Source organism: Ornithorhynchus anatinus, chromosome 18 (assembly GCF_004115215.2).
Source record: "Ornithorhynchus anatinus isolate Pmale09 chromosome 18, mOrnAna1.pri.v4, whole genome shotgun sequence".
NCBI classification, from domain to species: Eukaryota; Metazoa; Chordata; class Mammalia; order Monotremata; family Ornithorhynchidae; genus Ornithorhynchus; species Ornithorhynchus anatinus.
The window spans coordinates 29,527,327-29,545,093 of NC_041745.1; the positions used below are offsets into that span (position 1 = coordinate 29,527,327).

The window sequence follows — 17,767 nt, forward strand, 5'->3', positions numbered from 1 at the left end:
TGAGGCTCAGAGAAATTAAGGGACTTACTCAAGATCACCGAGCAGGCAAGTGGAGGAACTAGGATTAGATCCTGGGTCTCCTGACTCCCGGGCCCGTGCTGTATCTGCCAGGCCACAGAGAGGCTAGGTGTGGTATGGTGATGTTATGTTTAGGGCCCAAATTTATGGAGGTCCTGGGAGGGCACGAAGGCCCTGGACATCCTGAGAGAACTCCCAAGGGTCACAGAATGGGTCGGTCAGTCAGCCAGCCAGCCAATTGTATTTATCAGTTAACTTCTCTGTGCCTCAGTCACCTCATCTGTAAAATGGGGATTAAGACTGTGAGCCCTTTGTGGGATGTGGACTGTGTCCAACCTGATTACTTCGTATCTTCCCTAGTACTTAGAACAATGCCTGGCACATAGTGAGTGCTTCACCAATACCATTTAAAAAATAAACAAAACCCCTTCACTTTGAGCCCAGGCTCTCTCCCCTTCTGGGAGTGAGCCATTGATGCCGACTAGAGAATTATTTAACCCTTTCAAGGCACAGGGAATGTGGTGCGAGCCTACTCTTGTCTGCCCCTCCAAACCGAACCGGGGTCATTTTCAGACTGTCTCTCGGATTAAGCTGCCGGTTTCCCTGCTCTCGCTGAGGTTGGTCTGGGAGCTGGAGAAAGCTAACCCCAGAGGGATTAGGGACAACCAAATCTTGGTTGGTTTGGGTTTAGGAACGTTGTAACGAAAGATTATTGGAAGATGAATTACTAGTTTCCAGCTCACTTATAGCATATGGGTGAGGGAAAGGGAAAATCTGACTGGCTTTCATAGGCGGCCGTGGGCCTTTCTGAGCAGATACCTATGCGATCTGAGAACACTTTATGAATCAATCTATCAGTGGTATTTATTGAGTGCTCAATGTGTACAGAGCATTGAGCTAAGCGCTGGGGGAAAAAAAGACAGGTGAGCATTTGACACAGTCCCTGGCCCTCCAAGGGATCTTCACAGCCTTGCTTTTTATCTAAGTTGACTTAGCTTTTCTTTGCAGTTCAAATCATGTTAGTGTTAAACAGTATCATTCGGGTGGTTGTTTGTTGGGGAACTAGTCCTAACTCTAATGTCTCCTCTCTCTCCTAGCCCCTTGACTCCGACCACACCAGGTAGCCCTCCCCTCAGCCCGGGGCCGCTGTCCCCGGGAGGGACCCCAGGGAAGCATGTCTGTGGCCACCACCTGCACACCGTCGGAGGAGCCGTGGAGCAGGACATCTGCAGCCGCTGTCGGCACAAGAGGTGGCACTTCATCCGGCCGGCCAACAGAGCCAAAGAAGGGAGGGGTCGACGGCAAGGAGAGGTCACCGTTCTCTCGGTGGGAAGGCAAGTCGCACCCTTGGATGCGTCTGGGGGTATTTGCAGAGTTTTGCGCCCTCTCCTTTCCCCCACTCTCTCTTCCCACCTCCGGACTCCTGGCACTCGGCGTTTCTGTCCATCTTGGGCCCTGAGCAAGAACGGCTAGGAGTCGAGGGGCTTGGCTGTCAGGGTGTATTATTAGAAGAGAGGTGGCTGGCAGACATACCCCTGGACGCACCCATCCAGCAGGAACCTTCTGGGCTCAAGTGCCACATTGTTTTAATCAGTGGGAATCTCACTGGCCTTCAGGGCAGAGCAACGTGCCCGGCTGCTTGCTCACCCTGGCTCTGGCTCCAGCTACCGTTTCTGGCTTCAAGATGGACTGGAGAGGGCTTCGTCCCTTTAAAGAGGTGTGTGTGAGTTCACTCTGCATAGCCTTGTATGGCCCCGGTGAGAAATCATGCCCTAGAACATAAGGCTCTGAGGAACATCATTACTGGCTCATCCTCGTCATCCAGCCAATTCAGGTTTCCCATCTCTAACGGGGACACCGAGATGCTTGGAGGAATCGGGTGCCAGTTACTCCCTGGATACCCACCCTCATGGTTACCCTCTGGTCACTCACCCTCTCTCCACCCCACTGCTAACTGTTCATCCAGTGATCCATTAAGTGGAGGAAATTTATAGCTGTGACTCCTGGCTCCCCTTTCTAGGTGAGGTAAAGCTCTAAGTCACCTTTCAGTAGGATCATTTCCTGGACTCTTTCCAAATCTTTGGGGCATGAATAATGATACCCAGACCCAAAGTCAACTTGGTCACTGATGCTGTGCCTTTCTGCCGCCCTCCTCTCTCATCATTTGGAGATTCAACCCATTATTTCATTCAGTACTATTTACTGAACACCTACAGTATGCAGAGGACTGTACCAACCACTGGGGAAGGTTAGTAGATATGATCCCGTCCTTTAAGGAGCTTACAATCTAGTGATGAAGCCAACCACAAAAAAAAATTACCAGTAGGAAGAAGAAGTGCTCAAACAGTATAGTGAGTAAAGCAGTAAAATGCAAAAGAAGTAGTGAGTTTGAATGGCTCAAGATGATTTTAAGGAGGATGGGATCTGGGGAGAAGACAGATTAATCAGGGAAGGCCTCCTGAAGAAAGTAGAATTTCAGAAGGGATTTTGGAGAAATAGAGACACAGAGAGAGATGCAGAGAGAGATCTTTCTCTGATATGATGGTTGAGCTTATGTTGAGTTTCCTCATATTTCTTTCCACGGCCCTGGCCCCCACTTTTGTGGAAATGAAGGCAATTCAATGCCATCAAGCTGTTTTGCGGGGACCAGGGAGGAAGGGGACCTGCTTCCACTAGCCAGAGTAGTTGGGGTCCTGTACGATTCTTTTCCTGTCACTCCTGCATCATATATGGGGAGGGCTGTCCAACAGAAACCTCCAGATACATGTGGCTGCTCTAGCAAGCACGAATATTAGGGGGATTTGGGTTTTTAACTAAATCTAGAGTCAGTGGCTTGCACTTCCGATTTGCAATTGACTAGACATGCTATCCACCATTGCTGAGTGCTCCGCAGGCCAGAGGAAGGAGAACAGAGAGCCGGAGGGGGGAATACAGTGACTCATGAGCCACTAGCATCGAGTAACTGTGAATTGTCATGTTTCCGTTCCTTCTCTTGTTCAAGCTTTTCAGCCACAGCCTCGCTGAAAAAGTCCCATCAAACTCACTTCCGTGTCACCCTCCAGGTTCCGAGTCACGAAGGTGGAACATAAGGCTAATGCCAAGGAGCGCCGGAGTTTGATGTCCGTCAGCGGAGGAGAGAGCGTGAACGGTGAAGTCCCTTCCACCCCTGTGAAGAGGGAGAGAAGTGACACAGAGTAGCAGGTGAGTATGTGAGGGGAGCAGAACACTGGAAAACAAACTGCCAGAGGCCCAGGTAATAGCCTCTGGTGGAAACAGTAAATATGGCAAGGTTTGGGTTTCAGGAGCCTCCGGGGAAAAGACCATGGTGACCATGGAGCTTTTTCTATCATATGGGGGCATGTTATATGGGGGTATCCTGGCCTTCAGGGAATCGTTGTTCCAGGTAGCGGGGGAGTTGATCCCCACTGGTAGGAGAGAGAGTAAGCAGTCTCTCTGCAGGACAGCATCTTTGAAATCAAGAAGATGCACGTCTACCAAGTTCTCCCTTCCTACTATGTACTGAAGGCGGAGGGCGGGAGAGAAGATGTGCTAGAGTGGAAGAAGTGTGAGAGCTGAAGGGAGTTAAAGATATGGGCTGAGCTCTTGTATTACTCCAGCCTCCAGTGGAATTCCTCATGGCCAACCTCTAGACTGTAAGCTCGTTGTGGGCAGGGAATGTATCTGTTTATTGTTATGTTGTACTCTCCCAAGTGTTTAGTACAGTGCTCTGCACACAGTAAGCGCTCAGTACATATGAGTGAATGAACCGGTCATATCCGGTGAGCCTGACATGGCACTCGATCAATCCTTGGTACTTACTGAGTGCTTACTGTGGGCAGGGCACTGGACTAAGTGCTTGCTGAGTGCTTGTGAGAGCACAATCGGGTTAGTAGACAAGATCCCAGCCCTTGAGGAGCTGGCAGCCTAGTTGTGGAGACAGATAATTTACAGACAGCAGGAAGAGGGAAGGTGGATATGTAGGTGAATCTGTGCTTAAATCATAGTTTGGGGGCAGAGGTGCTACTGTTGTGAATTCATAAGTGCTTGGCTCACCCAAGGACCGGTCTGGTTGTTGCGGGGTGAAACAGTGGGAGAGGAGAATTAATTAGGAAAGGCCTGCTGGAAGATATGAGATTTCAGAAGGGCTGTGAAGATGGGGCGAGTTGTGGTCTGGTGGATATAAAAGGCTGGGGAGGAGTTCTAGATGGGAAGAAAGGCAATGAGGAAGAAATCAGAGATGAAAGAGATGAGAGCGAGGCATAGTGTAGTTAGCTTAGGAGGAACAAAAACTGTGAGCTGGGGTGTAGTGGGAGAAAAGAGTGGATAAGAAGGCAGGGAGAGAGCAGATCAAGTATCTTAAAGCCAGTGGTTGGGAGTTTTTGCCTGATGCAGAGAAGAATGGGTAACGATTGGAGATTTTTGAGGAGTGGGGACAGGTGCAGAATACCCTTTTAGGAATGTGATCTGAGAAGTAGGGATTGGAAGCAGGGAGATCCAAGCTGGGATATCGCTGGTGCCTGGACCAGTGCGCTGGCAGCTTGGATGAAGAGAGGGGAGCAGGTCCTCTGGAGCCTTGGTGGAAAAACGGGCAGGACCGAATGACAGGCTCCCTTGGGCTGTGAATTGGCTGCAGGATTATCCGCTGGCCGGGCCTCTGAGAAGAAGAGGATCCCACCGGCCGTGGGCGGGATCAAGCTAGGGCATAGTGGTGTCGCAGCCCTCGCTCCCCTCGGCCTGGGACATCTAGGTCGGGTAGGAGTGCAGCACTGGCTGCTGGAAGTTTCCTTCCTCAACATTAGTTCGGAGAATTGATTTCCGAAGGAATTGGTTGAAATTACAGTACTGACCAAAGACTTGAGACTTGGAGCTGGAGAAATGTGCCTGTGGGTGCCCAACAACACATGCTTGGTGGATCTAATAATAATAATTGTGGTGTTTGTTAAGCGCTTACTGTGTGCCAGGCACTCTACTAAGTGCTGGGGAGGGTACAAGCAAATAGGATTGGATGCAGTCCCTGTCCGACATGGAACTCACAGTCTCAATCCCCTTTTTACAGTTGAGGTAACTGAGGCCCAGAAAAACAAAGTGACTCGCCTAAGGTCACACAGCAGACAGGTGATGGAACTGGAATTAGAACTCATGACCTTCTGACCCCAGGCCCATGTTCTATCCACTACACCATCTCCTCAGGCTGGATGGGTGGATCAAAGGGAAATCAATCGGACAGTGGTGTTTATCGAGCGCTTCCTGTGTGCAGAGCAGTGTACTAAGCGCTGGGAAAGTTCAGTAGACCAGAGTTGGTAGATGTGATCCTTACCCACAAGGAGCCTATAATCTACAGGAAAATGTTTGTGGAAAAGCCTCTGATTTGTCCCCCCATCTCACCCTCCCCAGGAAACTGAGGGAAAAATTACTAAAGAGTGAGCAGCTCAGCCTGTGCTTCAACAGCAAGCAGGAAATTGGGAGATGAGCAAAGAGGGTGGGACAGGACTCTGGGTGGGAGACTGAGGGGGAAATCCATCTTGTTCCAGCTCCCGCTCATCCTCATCATGGGAGGGCTGGCCATTCCTGGGAGAACCCATCTTTTCCAGCTTCCTGGAGAAGCACAGTTGTGGTTTCCCAGCACCCCCTGCCCCCCCTTCAAAAAGAAGTCAGTCCTTCCATCCACTTTCCCTCCTTTCCAGAAAAGGCAGTCAAAAGAAAGAAAAGCAGATTTCTTCTTGCTTCACCAAGCTCAACCTGCTATCTGGCTTGGCTATCTCTCTGTCACCCAAAGCCCTGAACCCAGAGGACCAGAGTGGTAAGAAAGATGATGCCAAGGAGCTTAATCACGGAATGTTCAGAACCAAATAAGGCCACCCCAGTGTGCTTCAGCCACAAAATGCTGCTGGAAGAATGAGTGCAAGCTAGACTTCCAAGTGGGACAGGGAACATTGATAAAGAAGTCATTATCAAGGGAAAAATTAAACCTGTCGTACGGGTTTCTTTTGAAAAGCAAAAGACAAGATACTGGTCGAACCACACTTTGATTCCAGGATTGTGCTGATTCAAAACAGAGTCTCATAAAGTCTGCAGGATTAACTGAACATGGGTTGGAAAAGGGATTGATAACTTTTGGAATCACAAAAAAGACAGCATTTTGAAGCAAGAGGGGAAAGACTGGATTAAGATTTGCTGTGCCCTACCTTACTGATGTAAGAACATATTTCATTCAATCAGTCGTTTTTAGGTATTTATTTACTGTGTGACGAGCACGGAACTAAGTGCTTAGGAGCATCTAATATAGCAGAGTTGGTAGATCCATTCTGTTCGTTGAGGACAGGGGATGTGAAAGTTCATTCTTATATTGTACTCTCACAGGTGCTTAGTACAATGCTCTGCACACAGTAAGCGCTCAATAAATACAATGGATCTACTGCCTGTGACATGCTTACAGTCTGGGGGGGGAGACAGACATTAATATATAAAAAAATAAACAATGGATATGTACATAAGTGCCATAGGGCTGAGGGAGGAGTGAATAAATAGGGGAAATCCAAGTGTTAGGGCGACGCAGAAGAAACGAAGAGGAAGTGAGAAGAGGAAATGAGGGCTTAGGTGGGGAAGGCCTCATTTGATGACGTTGCTGATGATGAGCGAATCTCCCGTTGGGAACGGCAGACAGGGCCTCTCCTGGGAAGGAAGGAGTGAGAACCTGTGCGGAAGAATGGATTCTAGTGCATGTGGCTGGCGCAGCTCCCCTAGCCAGGACTTAGCAAGTAACCGCATGAGGAGTTTCCGTTTTGAAAACAAAAGTGGACTCAGGATCTACAAGGGAGCGAAGAAGCCATCAATCAGTGGTTTTTATTGAGCATTTACTGTGTGCAGAGCACTGTATTGAGCACCTGGGGGAGTACAATACAGCAGAGTTGGCAGAAATGTTCCCTGCCCACTGCGAGCCATTGCAGTCTGGAACAGCAGTGAAAATGAATGGTGGGTGGAGAGGGCCGCTGGAAGAGTGGATCCAGAGGCTCAGGAGCTTGAGTCCACACATGTGGGCAGGCAAAAGACGAGTCCTGACTGTTGCCCAACCTGGGTCAAGCCAGAACCCAGAATACCAAGGCCCAGTCTAGACACCTCCTAACCAAAAAAAGATGGATATTTTGGCGCATTTAGGCAAGACCAACAAGCAAGCATTCACTTTTCTTCATGTCCAAGTGGCTTGGTGGAAGCAGTAACTGAAATCTTCTCTGGTGGGAAACTGGAAATTTCTACTTCTTCAGACAGGAAAACTGCCAGGCCTAGTGGAGGACCATGGGCCTGGGGGTCAGAGGACCTTTGCCTTTTGTCTGCTCTCTGACTTTGGACAAGTCACTTTCCTTCTCAGTACCCCAGTTTCCTAATATGTAAAATAAGGATAATGTACATGTTCTCCCTACCCCTTAGACTGTGAGCCCTGTATAGATCAGGGACTTTAGTAATCCCTGAATCTCCCCCAGAGCTTAGCACAGTGCTTGGTCTAAGTTAAATGCCCAATTAGTGCTGCTGTTGTTGTTGTTATTGTTATGACAGCAAGGAGATAGCTTGAGGAATCCAGAGAAAGGTCTAAGGATCTTAAAGGGTCTGGATGTGTCAGAGTCCAAGACATTCCAGAAGAGAATATTGGGTACTTAGTTCAACAGTAACTTTAGAAGCTCACAGTCTCGCAGAAGAACAGGTATTAAATTCTCATTTTACAGATGAAGAAGGCACTGAGGCACAGAGAAGTTAAGTAGCTCACCCAAGGTCACAGAGCAGGTAAATGGCCGATCTGGAATTAGAACCCAAGTCCTCCGACTACCAGAACACTGCTCTTTCCATTGGGCTACACTGCTACCGTCTTCCTACTTGTTCTGTTTTGAAATTAAACAGGAACTGCCTTCGATGGTATAGACATATTTCATGCCGGATTGGAAAATACGTATCAGTGTTAACAGGAACCAGTCGTACCACCGACTCTCCGCCCACATTCAACTGGAGGCCAGAGTAGCTGGTAATTAATCAGTGGTATTTATTGAACACTTAACTGGGAATAGGGTCCTGGAATGAGGAGTTTTTCTAAGTCTCTCCAAAAGTTAATCACTGCACTGTAGCGATGTTAGGCCCCACAGCCAGGCGCCTGGGGGGGGTCATGGGATGAAGTGTTTGAAAGGAATCTGGGCTGACTCTCTGTCCAAACCTTTCCAAAAATAACCCCAAACATTAGGTCTGGTTTACTTGGCCTGTTTCCTAATGAGTGTCAATGAAGCTTCCTGCAGTTTACACAAAGTCTGTGGGGACCCCTCGATGACCAGAGTGGACAGGCTCCCTTGGATGTATAGAGTTGGGAGGTGAAATGAGCCACATTTACCCCCCCCCCCCCCCGGGGCTGGCCTAAGCCTCTGTTTAGCATGACTTTGGATCTTTTCTCCTCAGTTTCCTCACTGCAGTAGGTGGGGCTGGGACAGCTATAATTTATTGTTTTTTGGCCCTCTAACATGGCTGCCAGAAGAAGATTCCATCAGCCGCCCTTAGATTGTTCACCCTCTAGTGGGGGGGAGGAAACCAACCAGAATTTGCTATTTCTGTGCTTGGTGTTTTTCGCCAAAATCCCCAATAGGAAGACAGGGCATCGAGGTAACCAGCTTATTTCGCTAAATAGGCCGACCGCAAGATTCACACTGTCTCCCGTGTTCCAAATCAGGCTGGGGAGAGAGACAAATTTAGTTCAAAGTTGTTATCGGGTGCGTTTGGCCCCCCAAGGAATGAGCATTATTGCTCAGCTGAGAGTCTGGTGGTTGAGTGGTGGAAGGTGATTCCTAGTCCTTCTGAAAGTACATTTCTGTGCTTGTATTGGTCCCATCGGAGCTAAAAGCAGATTTACGGCCTCAGTATGATAATGTTGGTATTTGTTAAGCGCTTACTATGTGCAGAGCACTGTTCTAAGCTCTGGGGTAGATACAGGGTAATGGGGTTGTCCCACATGAAGCTCACAATCTCCATCCCCATTTTACAGATGAGGGAACTGAGGCACAGAGAAGTTAAGTGACTTGCCCACAGTCACACAGCTGACAAGTGGCAGAGCTGGGATTCGAACTCATGACCTCTGAATCCCAAGCCCGGGCTCTTTTCCACTGAGCCACGCTGCTTCCCTTATGCTTCCCTTTCAACTCCAGTATGGAGTTGAAAATCTAGAGGGAAGAAAACTGGGAGTCTGACCTTTCTGTTCCCTTAAGGGTCGGCATGCTGCCAGTGCCTGAAGCATCCATGGTAGAGTCAGTGGTTCGGCTAATCACCGTCCAGGAGGGAGAAATGTGGGGAAATTTGCTTGTCAAAATGGTTTCCATGGGTTGAGCAAGTCTCTTCCTGTTTTTTTCTTTCTATTGGCACTCCTGTACACAATCTACGTTTTGCTAATGTTCACCATCATCTGAAGTACATCTACGAGGAAAGCGAATGAGCGTGTGTGTGTGTGTATCATCTCTTAAGAAAGTCTGCGTGTGTGTCTGTGTGAACTGTCTCCTAAGAAAATCTGTAATACATCTGTGTGTGTGTGTGTGTGACATATCCTCTAGGAAACTCTATGTGCGTATATGTGAGAGAGGAAAAGGGGGAGAGAGAGACCCAGAGAGACAGACAGGCCTACCCCAATATCTGGCTGGCTGGGAGTTGTGAGCTTCCTGCCCATCACTTGGTTACATCCCCTTTCCAAGCACGAGTGGAAGAATGCCTGAGCCGTGACCTGAGTTCACCCTGTTAGGGGTGGAGGCTGTTTGGACTGTGAGCCCGCTGTTGGGCAGGGATCGTCTCTCTCTGTTGCAGAATTGTACATTCCAAGCGCATAGTACAGTGGTTTGCATACAGAAAGCGCTCAATAAATACTATTGAATGAATGAATAAATAAATATGATTGAATGAATGAATGCTCCAGGGCTGAGACACGGTTGCCTGCCGCCCCCTGGTGGCTCCCTGTGGTGCCCAGTTCCTGCCGCCCTACTGACATTTCCAGTTCCATTTTTTGAGCTCATTCATTCATTCAATAGTATTTATTGAGCGCTTACTATGTGCAGAGCACTGTACTAAGCGCTTGGAATGAACAAGTCGGCAACAGATAGAGATAGTCCCTGCCCTTTGACGGGCTTATAGTCTAATCGGGGGAGACGGGCAGACAAGAACAATGGCAATAAATAGAGTCAAGGGGAAGAACATCTCATACAAACAATGGCAACTAAATAGAATCGAGGCGATGTACATTTCATTAACAAAATAAATAGGGTAATGAAAATATATACAGTCAAGCAGATGAGTACAGTGCTGAGGGGATGGGAAGGGAGAGGGGGAGGAGCAGAGGGAAATGGGGGGAAAAGAGGGTTAAGCTGCGGAGAGGTGAAGGGGGGGGCGGTAGAGGGAGTAGAGAGAGAAGGGGAGCTCAGTCTGGGAAGGCCTCTTGGAGGAGGTGAGTTTTAAGTAGGGTTTTGAAGAGGGGAAGAGAATCAGTTTGGCGGAGGTGAGGAGGGAGGGCGTTCCGGGACCACGGGAGGACGCGGCCCGGGGGTCGACGGCGGGGTAGGCGAGACCGAGGGACGGTGAGGAGGTGGGCGGCAGAGGAGCGGAGCGTGCGGGGTGGGCGGTGGAAAGAGAGAAGGGAAGAGAGGTAGGAAGGGGCAAGGTGATGGAGAGCCTCGAAGCCTAGAGTGAGGAGTTTTTGTTTGGAGCGGAGGTTGATAGGCAACCACTGGAGGTGTTTAAGAAGGGGAGTGACATGCCCAGAGCGTTTCTGCAGGAAGATGAGCCGGGCAGCGGAGTGAAGAATAGACCGGAGCGAGGCGAGAGAGGAGGAAGGGAGGTCAGAGAGAAGGCTGGCACAGTAGTCTAGTCGGGATATAACGAGAGCCCGTAGCAGTAAGGTAGCCGTTTGGGTGGAGAGGAAAGGGCAGATCTTGGCGATATTGTAAAGGTGAAGCCGGCAGGTCTCGGTAACGGATAGAATGTGTGGGGTGAACAAGAGAGACGAGTCAAGGATGACACCGAGATTGCGGGCCTGAGAGACGGGAAGGATGGTCGTGCCATCCACGGTGATAGGGAAGTCTGGGAGCGGACCGGGCTTGGGAGGGAAGGAGAAGCTCAGTCTTGCTCATGTTGAGTTTTAGGTGACGGGCCGACATCCAGGTGGAGACATCCTGGAGGTAGGAGGAGATGCGAGCCTGAAGGGAGGGGGAGAGGACAGGGGCAGAGATGTCTTGTCGTCTTACACTGTCGAGTCGTCTCCGACCCACAGCGAAGTCACGGACACATCTCTCCCAGAACTCCCCACCTCCATCTGCAATCGTTCCGGTAGTGTATCCATAGAGTTGCCTTGGTAAAAATACAGAAGTGGTTTACCATTGCCTCCTTTTGCGCGGTCAACTTGAGTCTCCTCCCATGCCGCTGCTGCCTAGCACGGGGGAATTTTGACCTGTAGCAGATTGCCTTCCACTCCCTAGCCACTGCCCAAGGTAGGAATGGAACGGGTAGGCCTCTGCTTGACTCTTCCTCCTGTAGTCGAGACTGGTAGAGGACTGGAAACTCTCTGGGTGCGACCCCGAGAGGACAGAACTGAACTGTATCCCTGTCAGATCGACCCGGTACCTCTGTACCCCCTTTTTTTTTTAAAAAAAGTGTTTGCTTTCAGACAGTGAGCCTGTTGTTGGACAGGGATTGTCTCTCTCTTTTGCGTATTGTACATTCCAAGCTCTTAGTACAGTACTCTGCACCATAGTAAACGCTCAATAAATACAATTGACTGGATGACTGACTAAGCACTTACTACATGTCAAGCACTCTTCTAAGTGTTGGGTTAGATGCGGGTTAATCAGATTGGACACAGTCCCTGTCCCACATGAGGCTCCCAGTTTAAGTACGAGGGAGAGTAGTATTGAATTCCCATTTTTCATTTGAGGGAACCGAGGCAAAGAAAATTGACTTCCCCAAGTCACACTGTAAGCAATTGACAGAGCTGGGATTATAACCCAGGTCCAGCGACCCCCAGGCCCGTGCTCGTTCCACTAGGCCCTGCTGCTTCCCACTAGCCCTCATCCCAGCCACCAGGCCTACTCCTGTTCACATCTCAGCTTTGTCCAGGCAGAAAATCGACCCTTGCGAGAATGATGGTCACCTCATCCTTCTCAGCACTTTTGTGTGCATCTTAACATCTGTTTCTTCCTCTACTTTTTCTTCCCAATGATACTTAAGTACTTAACTGTATCCCTGGCACTGTAGTAAGTTCTCGGGTAAACTACAAGATTATCAGGTTGGACACAGCCCCTGTCCCACATAGGGCTCGGTCTTAGTCCCCATTTTTCAGAAGAGTGAAACTGAGGCACAGAGAAGTGAAGTGGCTTGCCCAGGGTTTACACAACAGACAAGTGGATGAGCTGGGATTAGAACCCAGATCATCTGACTCTCAAGCCCATGCTCTTTCCACTAAGCTATGCTGCTGCTTTCTCTGTAGTTGACTTAAGTCTGCCTCCCCCCGCTGGATGGTAAGCTCCTTAAGGGCAGGAATCTTGTCTACTCACTCTGTTGTACTCTTCCAGACATGTTGTACAGTGCTCTGCCCAGAGTAGACGCTCAGTAAATGTTATTGTTGGTTGACTGATTGCGATGTGGGACTGAAACAGGGAAAGGTAGTGGTGCTTTAACTGTTTACCATTCAGGTAAGACTAGGCATTGCGTAGGGCGAGGGATTTACCACCGAGGCGGCATCGGTGGCATTGGGGGGGAGTAGGTCCGGCTCAGCCTGCGTCCCAGGTATCTGAGGGGCCGCCGAGGGCGTGTCTGCCCGAACGAGCCGGGGAAGCAGGTGTGCTGGTCGGCTTTGGCCGCGGGCCTCACGGAGCCGTGCCAACTCGGCCGGGAGCCGTCGGCTTGAGTTTGGGCTCGAGCGGGCACTGGGCCACGTTAAGGCAGAGTCTGCCGCTGGGCACGACCACATTAATAATAATAATGGTGGTATTTGTTAAGCGCTTACTATGTGCAAAGCACTGTTCTAAGCACTGGGAGATACAAGGTCATCAGGTTGTCCCACGTGGGGCTCTCAGTTTTAATCCCCAGTTTACAAATGAGGTAACTGAGGCACAGAGAAGTGAAGTGACTTGCCAAAAGTCACACAGCTGGCAAGCAGCGGAGCTGGGATTAGAACCCATGACCTCTGACTCCCAAGCCCGGCCTCTTTCCACCGAGCCACCCTAGTGGAGGGGGGAGCAAGCCGGCCCCTGTCCAGGAGGCTTGGCTCAGTGCCAGAGTTACCAGGGGTTATGACTTAGTTATCGCGTCACCAGTATCCCCTTCCAGAATGCTCCGGCGGACTTCGGCCCTGGGAAACGATGCCTGGAGTGGGCAGCCCTTCTAGGATCCCCTGAAAATCAGGGAGAACTTCCTGCGAGTCGCATGTTTGCGGGAGGTGGGATCAGACCCTAGTCAGACTCTAGATAAACTGTAAATTATTTCCCAGTGTTTAGTACAGTGTCCTGCACCCAGCAAACACTTAATAAATACTATTACTATTGCAACTATTACTTCTATTACTCCCCCTCTATACTGTAAGCTCGGTGTGGGCAGGGAACGTGTCTACCAATTCTGTTATATTGAACTCTCCCAAGCACTTACTACAGTGCTCTGCACAGGGTAAGTACTCGATAAATACCGTTGTTTGATACCGACTTCCACTCGAAACCATATGTAGCCTTCCAGTAACAAGCCAGTGTGGTCCGCCACTTCGGCTTCCCCAAGATTGTCTAGAAGCCATGCTCAGACCAGGCTCAGACCTGCCCAAGGGTCAGGCAGCTTTGGGTTCTGTGGAATACCGCCAGGAGACTTTTTTTTTTTAAATGCTCAACGTTAAGTCTAAACAGTGACCTGGAGAGGTGGCAATGTCAATAGTAAATAGAAGCTGCATGGCCTAGTGGATAAACTTCAAGCTGTATCTACCCTAGTGCTCAGTATAGTGGCTGGCACATAGTAGGTGCTTAACGACAAAATACCATGAAAAAGTAGGTCAGGAGTCAGCATTGTCGTGTATTTTTCTTTCAGGAGGACTCCTTGTTCGGAGAAGTTGGAGAGACTGAAAACCGGGAGATCGGCAATCCTGCAGTGCAAATTACTCTGGGATATTTTCATACATCTTGGATACTGTTTTTAGGAGGGGAGTTTCTTTAGGAGAAGGGTCAAAGACGGAGTGTGTGGCTGATGGCTGCAAGATGGTTTGTGAGCCCTGGGGCTTTTCTGGACCAATGCCCAGCGGTGGAAAGCATCTCGTTTTTAGAAAAGACCAAGATCAGACACCCTTGACCCAATGTCATCTCCATCCTGGTGAAGGTACGCTAGTTACACAATGGCGGCAATATACACAATGGAAAAAAGTGCAGTTTCACCATTTGCTTGTGTGTGTGAGATGCGTGTGTGTGTCCATCTGTCCATCTGCCTTGTCCACCCATCCCACTTGGCTGTCTTTGGTAATGATCCCCTGCTTTCAAGCTAGTGTAGCCATGATACCATTCAATAATGTCAGCAGCTCCTTAGCCTATCATCTTAACCAAGCGGTTCGATCATAGAAGATGGGACATTTCATCCTGCCAGTGCCCATTTTTCTTCTTGCAGACTTTCTCCTGTGGTCAGGATTCAGGATATCACCTACCCCCAGCATTATCTAGAAATTAATCCCAGAGAGCAGTTGGATGCCACACTCCATCCCAAGGGAAAATCCACACCAAAGCAGTCTCCCCTACTAGCCTTTGGACTTGTGCAGTATAATCTTGGGCCCAGCAAGGTCTTAGCCCATGGCAGACATCTGCCCCATAGGCATGTGAGAGCCCCTAGGAGGAGACAACCTTTCTGCTTCTGGAGAGCGTGGCCCAGAATTTCTCTGTGTGACTACATGTGGCCACAAAGACCTTCCCCAAGCTCCTGTCCCCTCTCCTGAGACCACCTGCTCTGTGGAGGTGGGCTAGTCGCATCACTTCCCTCCCCTGCTGCCATCTAAAAGGCCTTGTCCTTCCCGGGAAACAACATTAGGAAGGGGACCACGGGTGATTTTTGTAGCCATTCCCGGGGCAGCTACCTGAAGGAACCAAACGTTGGTCAGAGGTGGTAAAATTGGGACATCCAAGGGTGTTTAGCCAGAACAAGGCTGGAATGAAGGTGCCGCTCTCTAAGATGGTTTCTCCGGTGAACTGTGTCAGTTTCCAGCCACGTAGCATGGATGTGTTGGGAAGAAGACTCTAGGGGAGTGAGGGACTTCCTTTTCTGTAAGCTGATGCCTGGGAGAGGGGCAAGTCACAGAAAGTTAACCAAAAACAGCCACTTCAACAGTTGGAGGAGGGTTGGCCCAGCCTGCTCGGCCTGTCTGGGGACTGAGGCAGTGGGTGGTGGTGTAGCTGCTTTAGCTTTTTGGGCTCCTGGACTCACCAACTCCCACTGCCATGTTGTATGTCACTTCTGCAGGGATGACAGCGTCTTTGTTTCTGAGAAAGAAAGATCGCAAACAAGGCCACCCTCAACCCATCCACTTCGGTGTCCTGCAAACACGATTATTGTCTTCAAGTCCCCGCCAAACTGAGGTCTTTCTGCCTCAGGAAACAGTGGGGCAGGTTTGGAAGACACAATGTGGTCTCTTTCTAAATTGTTCTTAATAAGAAATCCTACAGGGGTGTGTGTGTGTGTGTGTGTGTGTGTACACGTACCTGCCAATGGGCAGGAAATAAACTTCCCAGAATTCCACGGATCTGGGATTCAAGGAGTATTTTTGTTTTCGCTCAATGTAAATATCCTTTGGGGTTGGGGGGAGTCTTGGATAGTTCCTTCAAAACAAGGCTCAGTTTGAAAAGTCTTTGTTTTGTTAAACCCACAAGCGACAGGTGTTTTCTAAATGCTTTTTAAAATATCATTCCCTTTGTTCCCAAAGGGGTAAGTATAAGCTGTTCAACATCTAACGACTTTAATACCCATAGTTTATTCTGGATGGAGTGCTTTTTTCGGTCCTAAGTGGGGCAGGAGAGTCTGAAATATTTTGAGGTTCATTTAAATATTAAAGCCATTTTGTACACTCAATTTAAGATCTGTATTTACCCAGCCTGCCGATTTCAAATATGCCCGGAGGGAAGCACCTGTTCCTTTGGCAGGAGGAATTTAATTGGTCTGTAGCATTGGGCCAGCAGACGTTTTTCACTGTGCTCAAAGCTACAGTTTACAACAACTCAGGAGTTTCTGCCTGCCTGGAGGGATGGAAACCCTCAACAAGCCTCTCAAGAAATAACACTATAGTCTGATCACTGGATAGAAGTGAGTCAGATCCCATCAGGTGTCAAATTGGTAAAGGTGATTTTTCTTATTTTGCTTGTCAAATGTATTTTTAACCTTGTGGTTTGTACTTGAAGACTTTTGTACTACCAAAGCAAAGCTAAAATAGATAATTAAATTCTTTTGGTGGTGTGTGGCTTTTTAAAAAAAACTCGTTACTTGATTTTTACTTATAAACCTCAAGCTGTTCCAGAATGAATTTCCAGTTTTCCTGGGTTTTAATAGATTCATAATAATATCTTGAATTCAATTAGCGCCTCCCCTTTAGTTACCCTCACAACATCCCTGTGAGATAGGGGAAGGAAGGTATTATTATTCCGAATATATAGATGAGTAAACTGAGGCCCAAGTGGTTAAGTGATTTATCTGAGGTCACAGCAAGGCGGTGACCAAAGCCGGACTAGAACCCAAGTCTCCTTTTGGATAGGTACGAGAGAAAGGGAGGCTGGATAGGTTAAATGACAACGGATCTGTGATCTGTCACTAGGGGGAAATATTATGGAGGTAGAAGGGAACGTTAGGAAAGTTGGTTGTTTCATTCTTAACCAGGGAGAAAGGAGGCCCAGGTGAGCAACCAGTATCCAGCTCTTGGAGCCATGGGCACGGAGGTGTTTCTAGCGGGGCTGGATATAGTCTCTGGGGGTCCGGGTGATGTCTCTGTAATCTAGGTGGTGTTTCTGTGGTCCAGGCATCATCTCGTCGTCACCCAGATTAGTCAGGGGTCTGGGTGGTCTCTGTGTGGTCTAGGGAGTGTCTCAGGGGTCCAAGCTGTCTTTCTGCAGTCCAGATGTTGTCCTTGGGGATCTGAGCGATGTCTCTGGAGGTCTGGGCATTGACTCAGTGGAATGAGGAATCCAAGGAGAGAAAAGTCTGGCTGAACAGTCCGTCTCACAGGAAGTTCTACATTCTAAGTTGTGGCTGATTAACAAGTCAGAAAGGAAGTGGAGTGCCATTGTTCCTTTCCATTTCCTCTCCCCAGGTCTCCCTGCAGGGGAGGCAGGGCTTGAGTCAGTTAAACCAATTCTCTGCCCCTTATCTGTCCCTCAAAAGACAGGTCACCCCAAGCCGCCCTTCATGAGACCTTGGGGGTCCCGCTTTCCCTGTGAGAATCTAGGCCAGGTCAGGGAGTCTGGGTGCTTGTTCCAGTCTTTCCATACTGGATCTGGGACATTTTCTTTTGCCCCCTCCCAGGCTGAGGACTTGATTCAGTCTTAAACCCACATTGTCCCTCCCCTGCCCCCCATAGTGCTCTACAGTGCTCCTCCCAAGGTCATCCTCCATGATCCCCCATTATACGCACCACCGAATCCCAGAAGGTCAAGGGTTCTAATCCTAAATCCACCACTTGTCTGATATGTGGCCTTGGGCAAGCCAAGTCTCTCTGCTTCAGTTACCTCATCGGTAAAATTCATTCAAT

The 17,767-nt window shown here is 49.1% G+C and overlaps 1 protein-coding gene across 1 annotated transcript in view; it reads left to right on the forward strand.

Annotated features, from left to right (window-relative positions):
* Positions 1–16,486, forward strand: part of RELL1 (RELT like 1) — a 58,176-nt gene extending 41,690 nt beyond the window's left edge. The window contains exons 5-7 of the mRNA XM_029046502.2: positions 1,116–1,352; positions 3,081–3,219; positions 14,086–16,486. Coding sequence (XP_028902335.1) covers positions 1,116–1,352; positions 3,081–3,216 — 373 coding nt within the window. The 3' untranslated portion in view covers positions 3,217–3,219; positions 14,086–16,486. The remainder of the gene's footprint in view (positions 1–1,115; positions 1,353–3,080; positions 3,220–14,085) is intronic.
* The last annotated feature ends 1,281 nt before the right edge of the window (positions 16,487–17,767 follow it).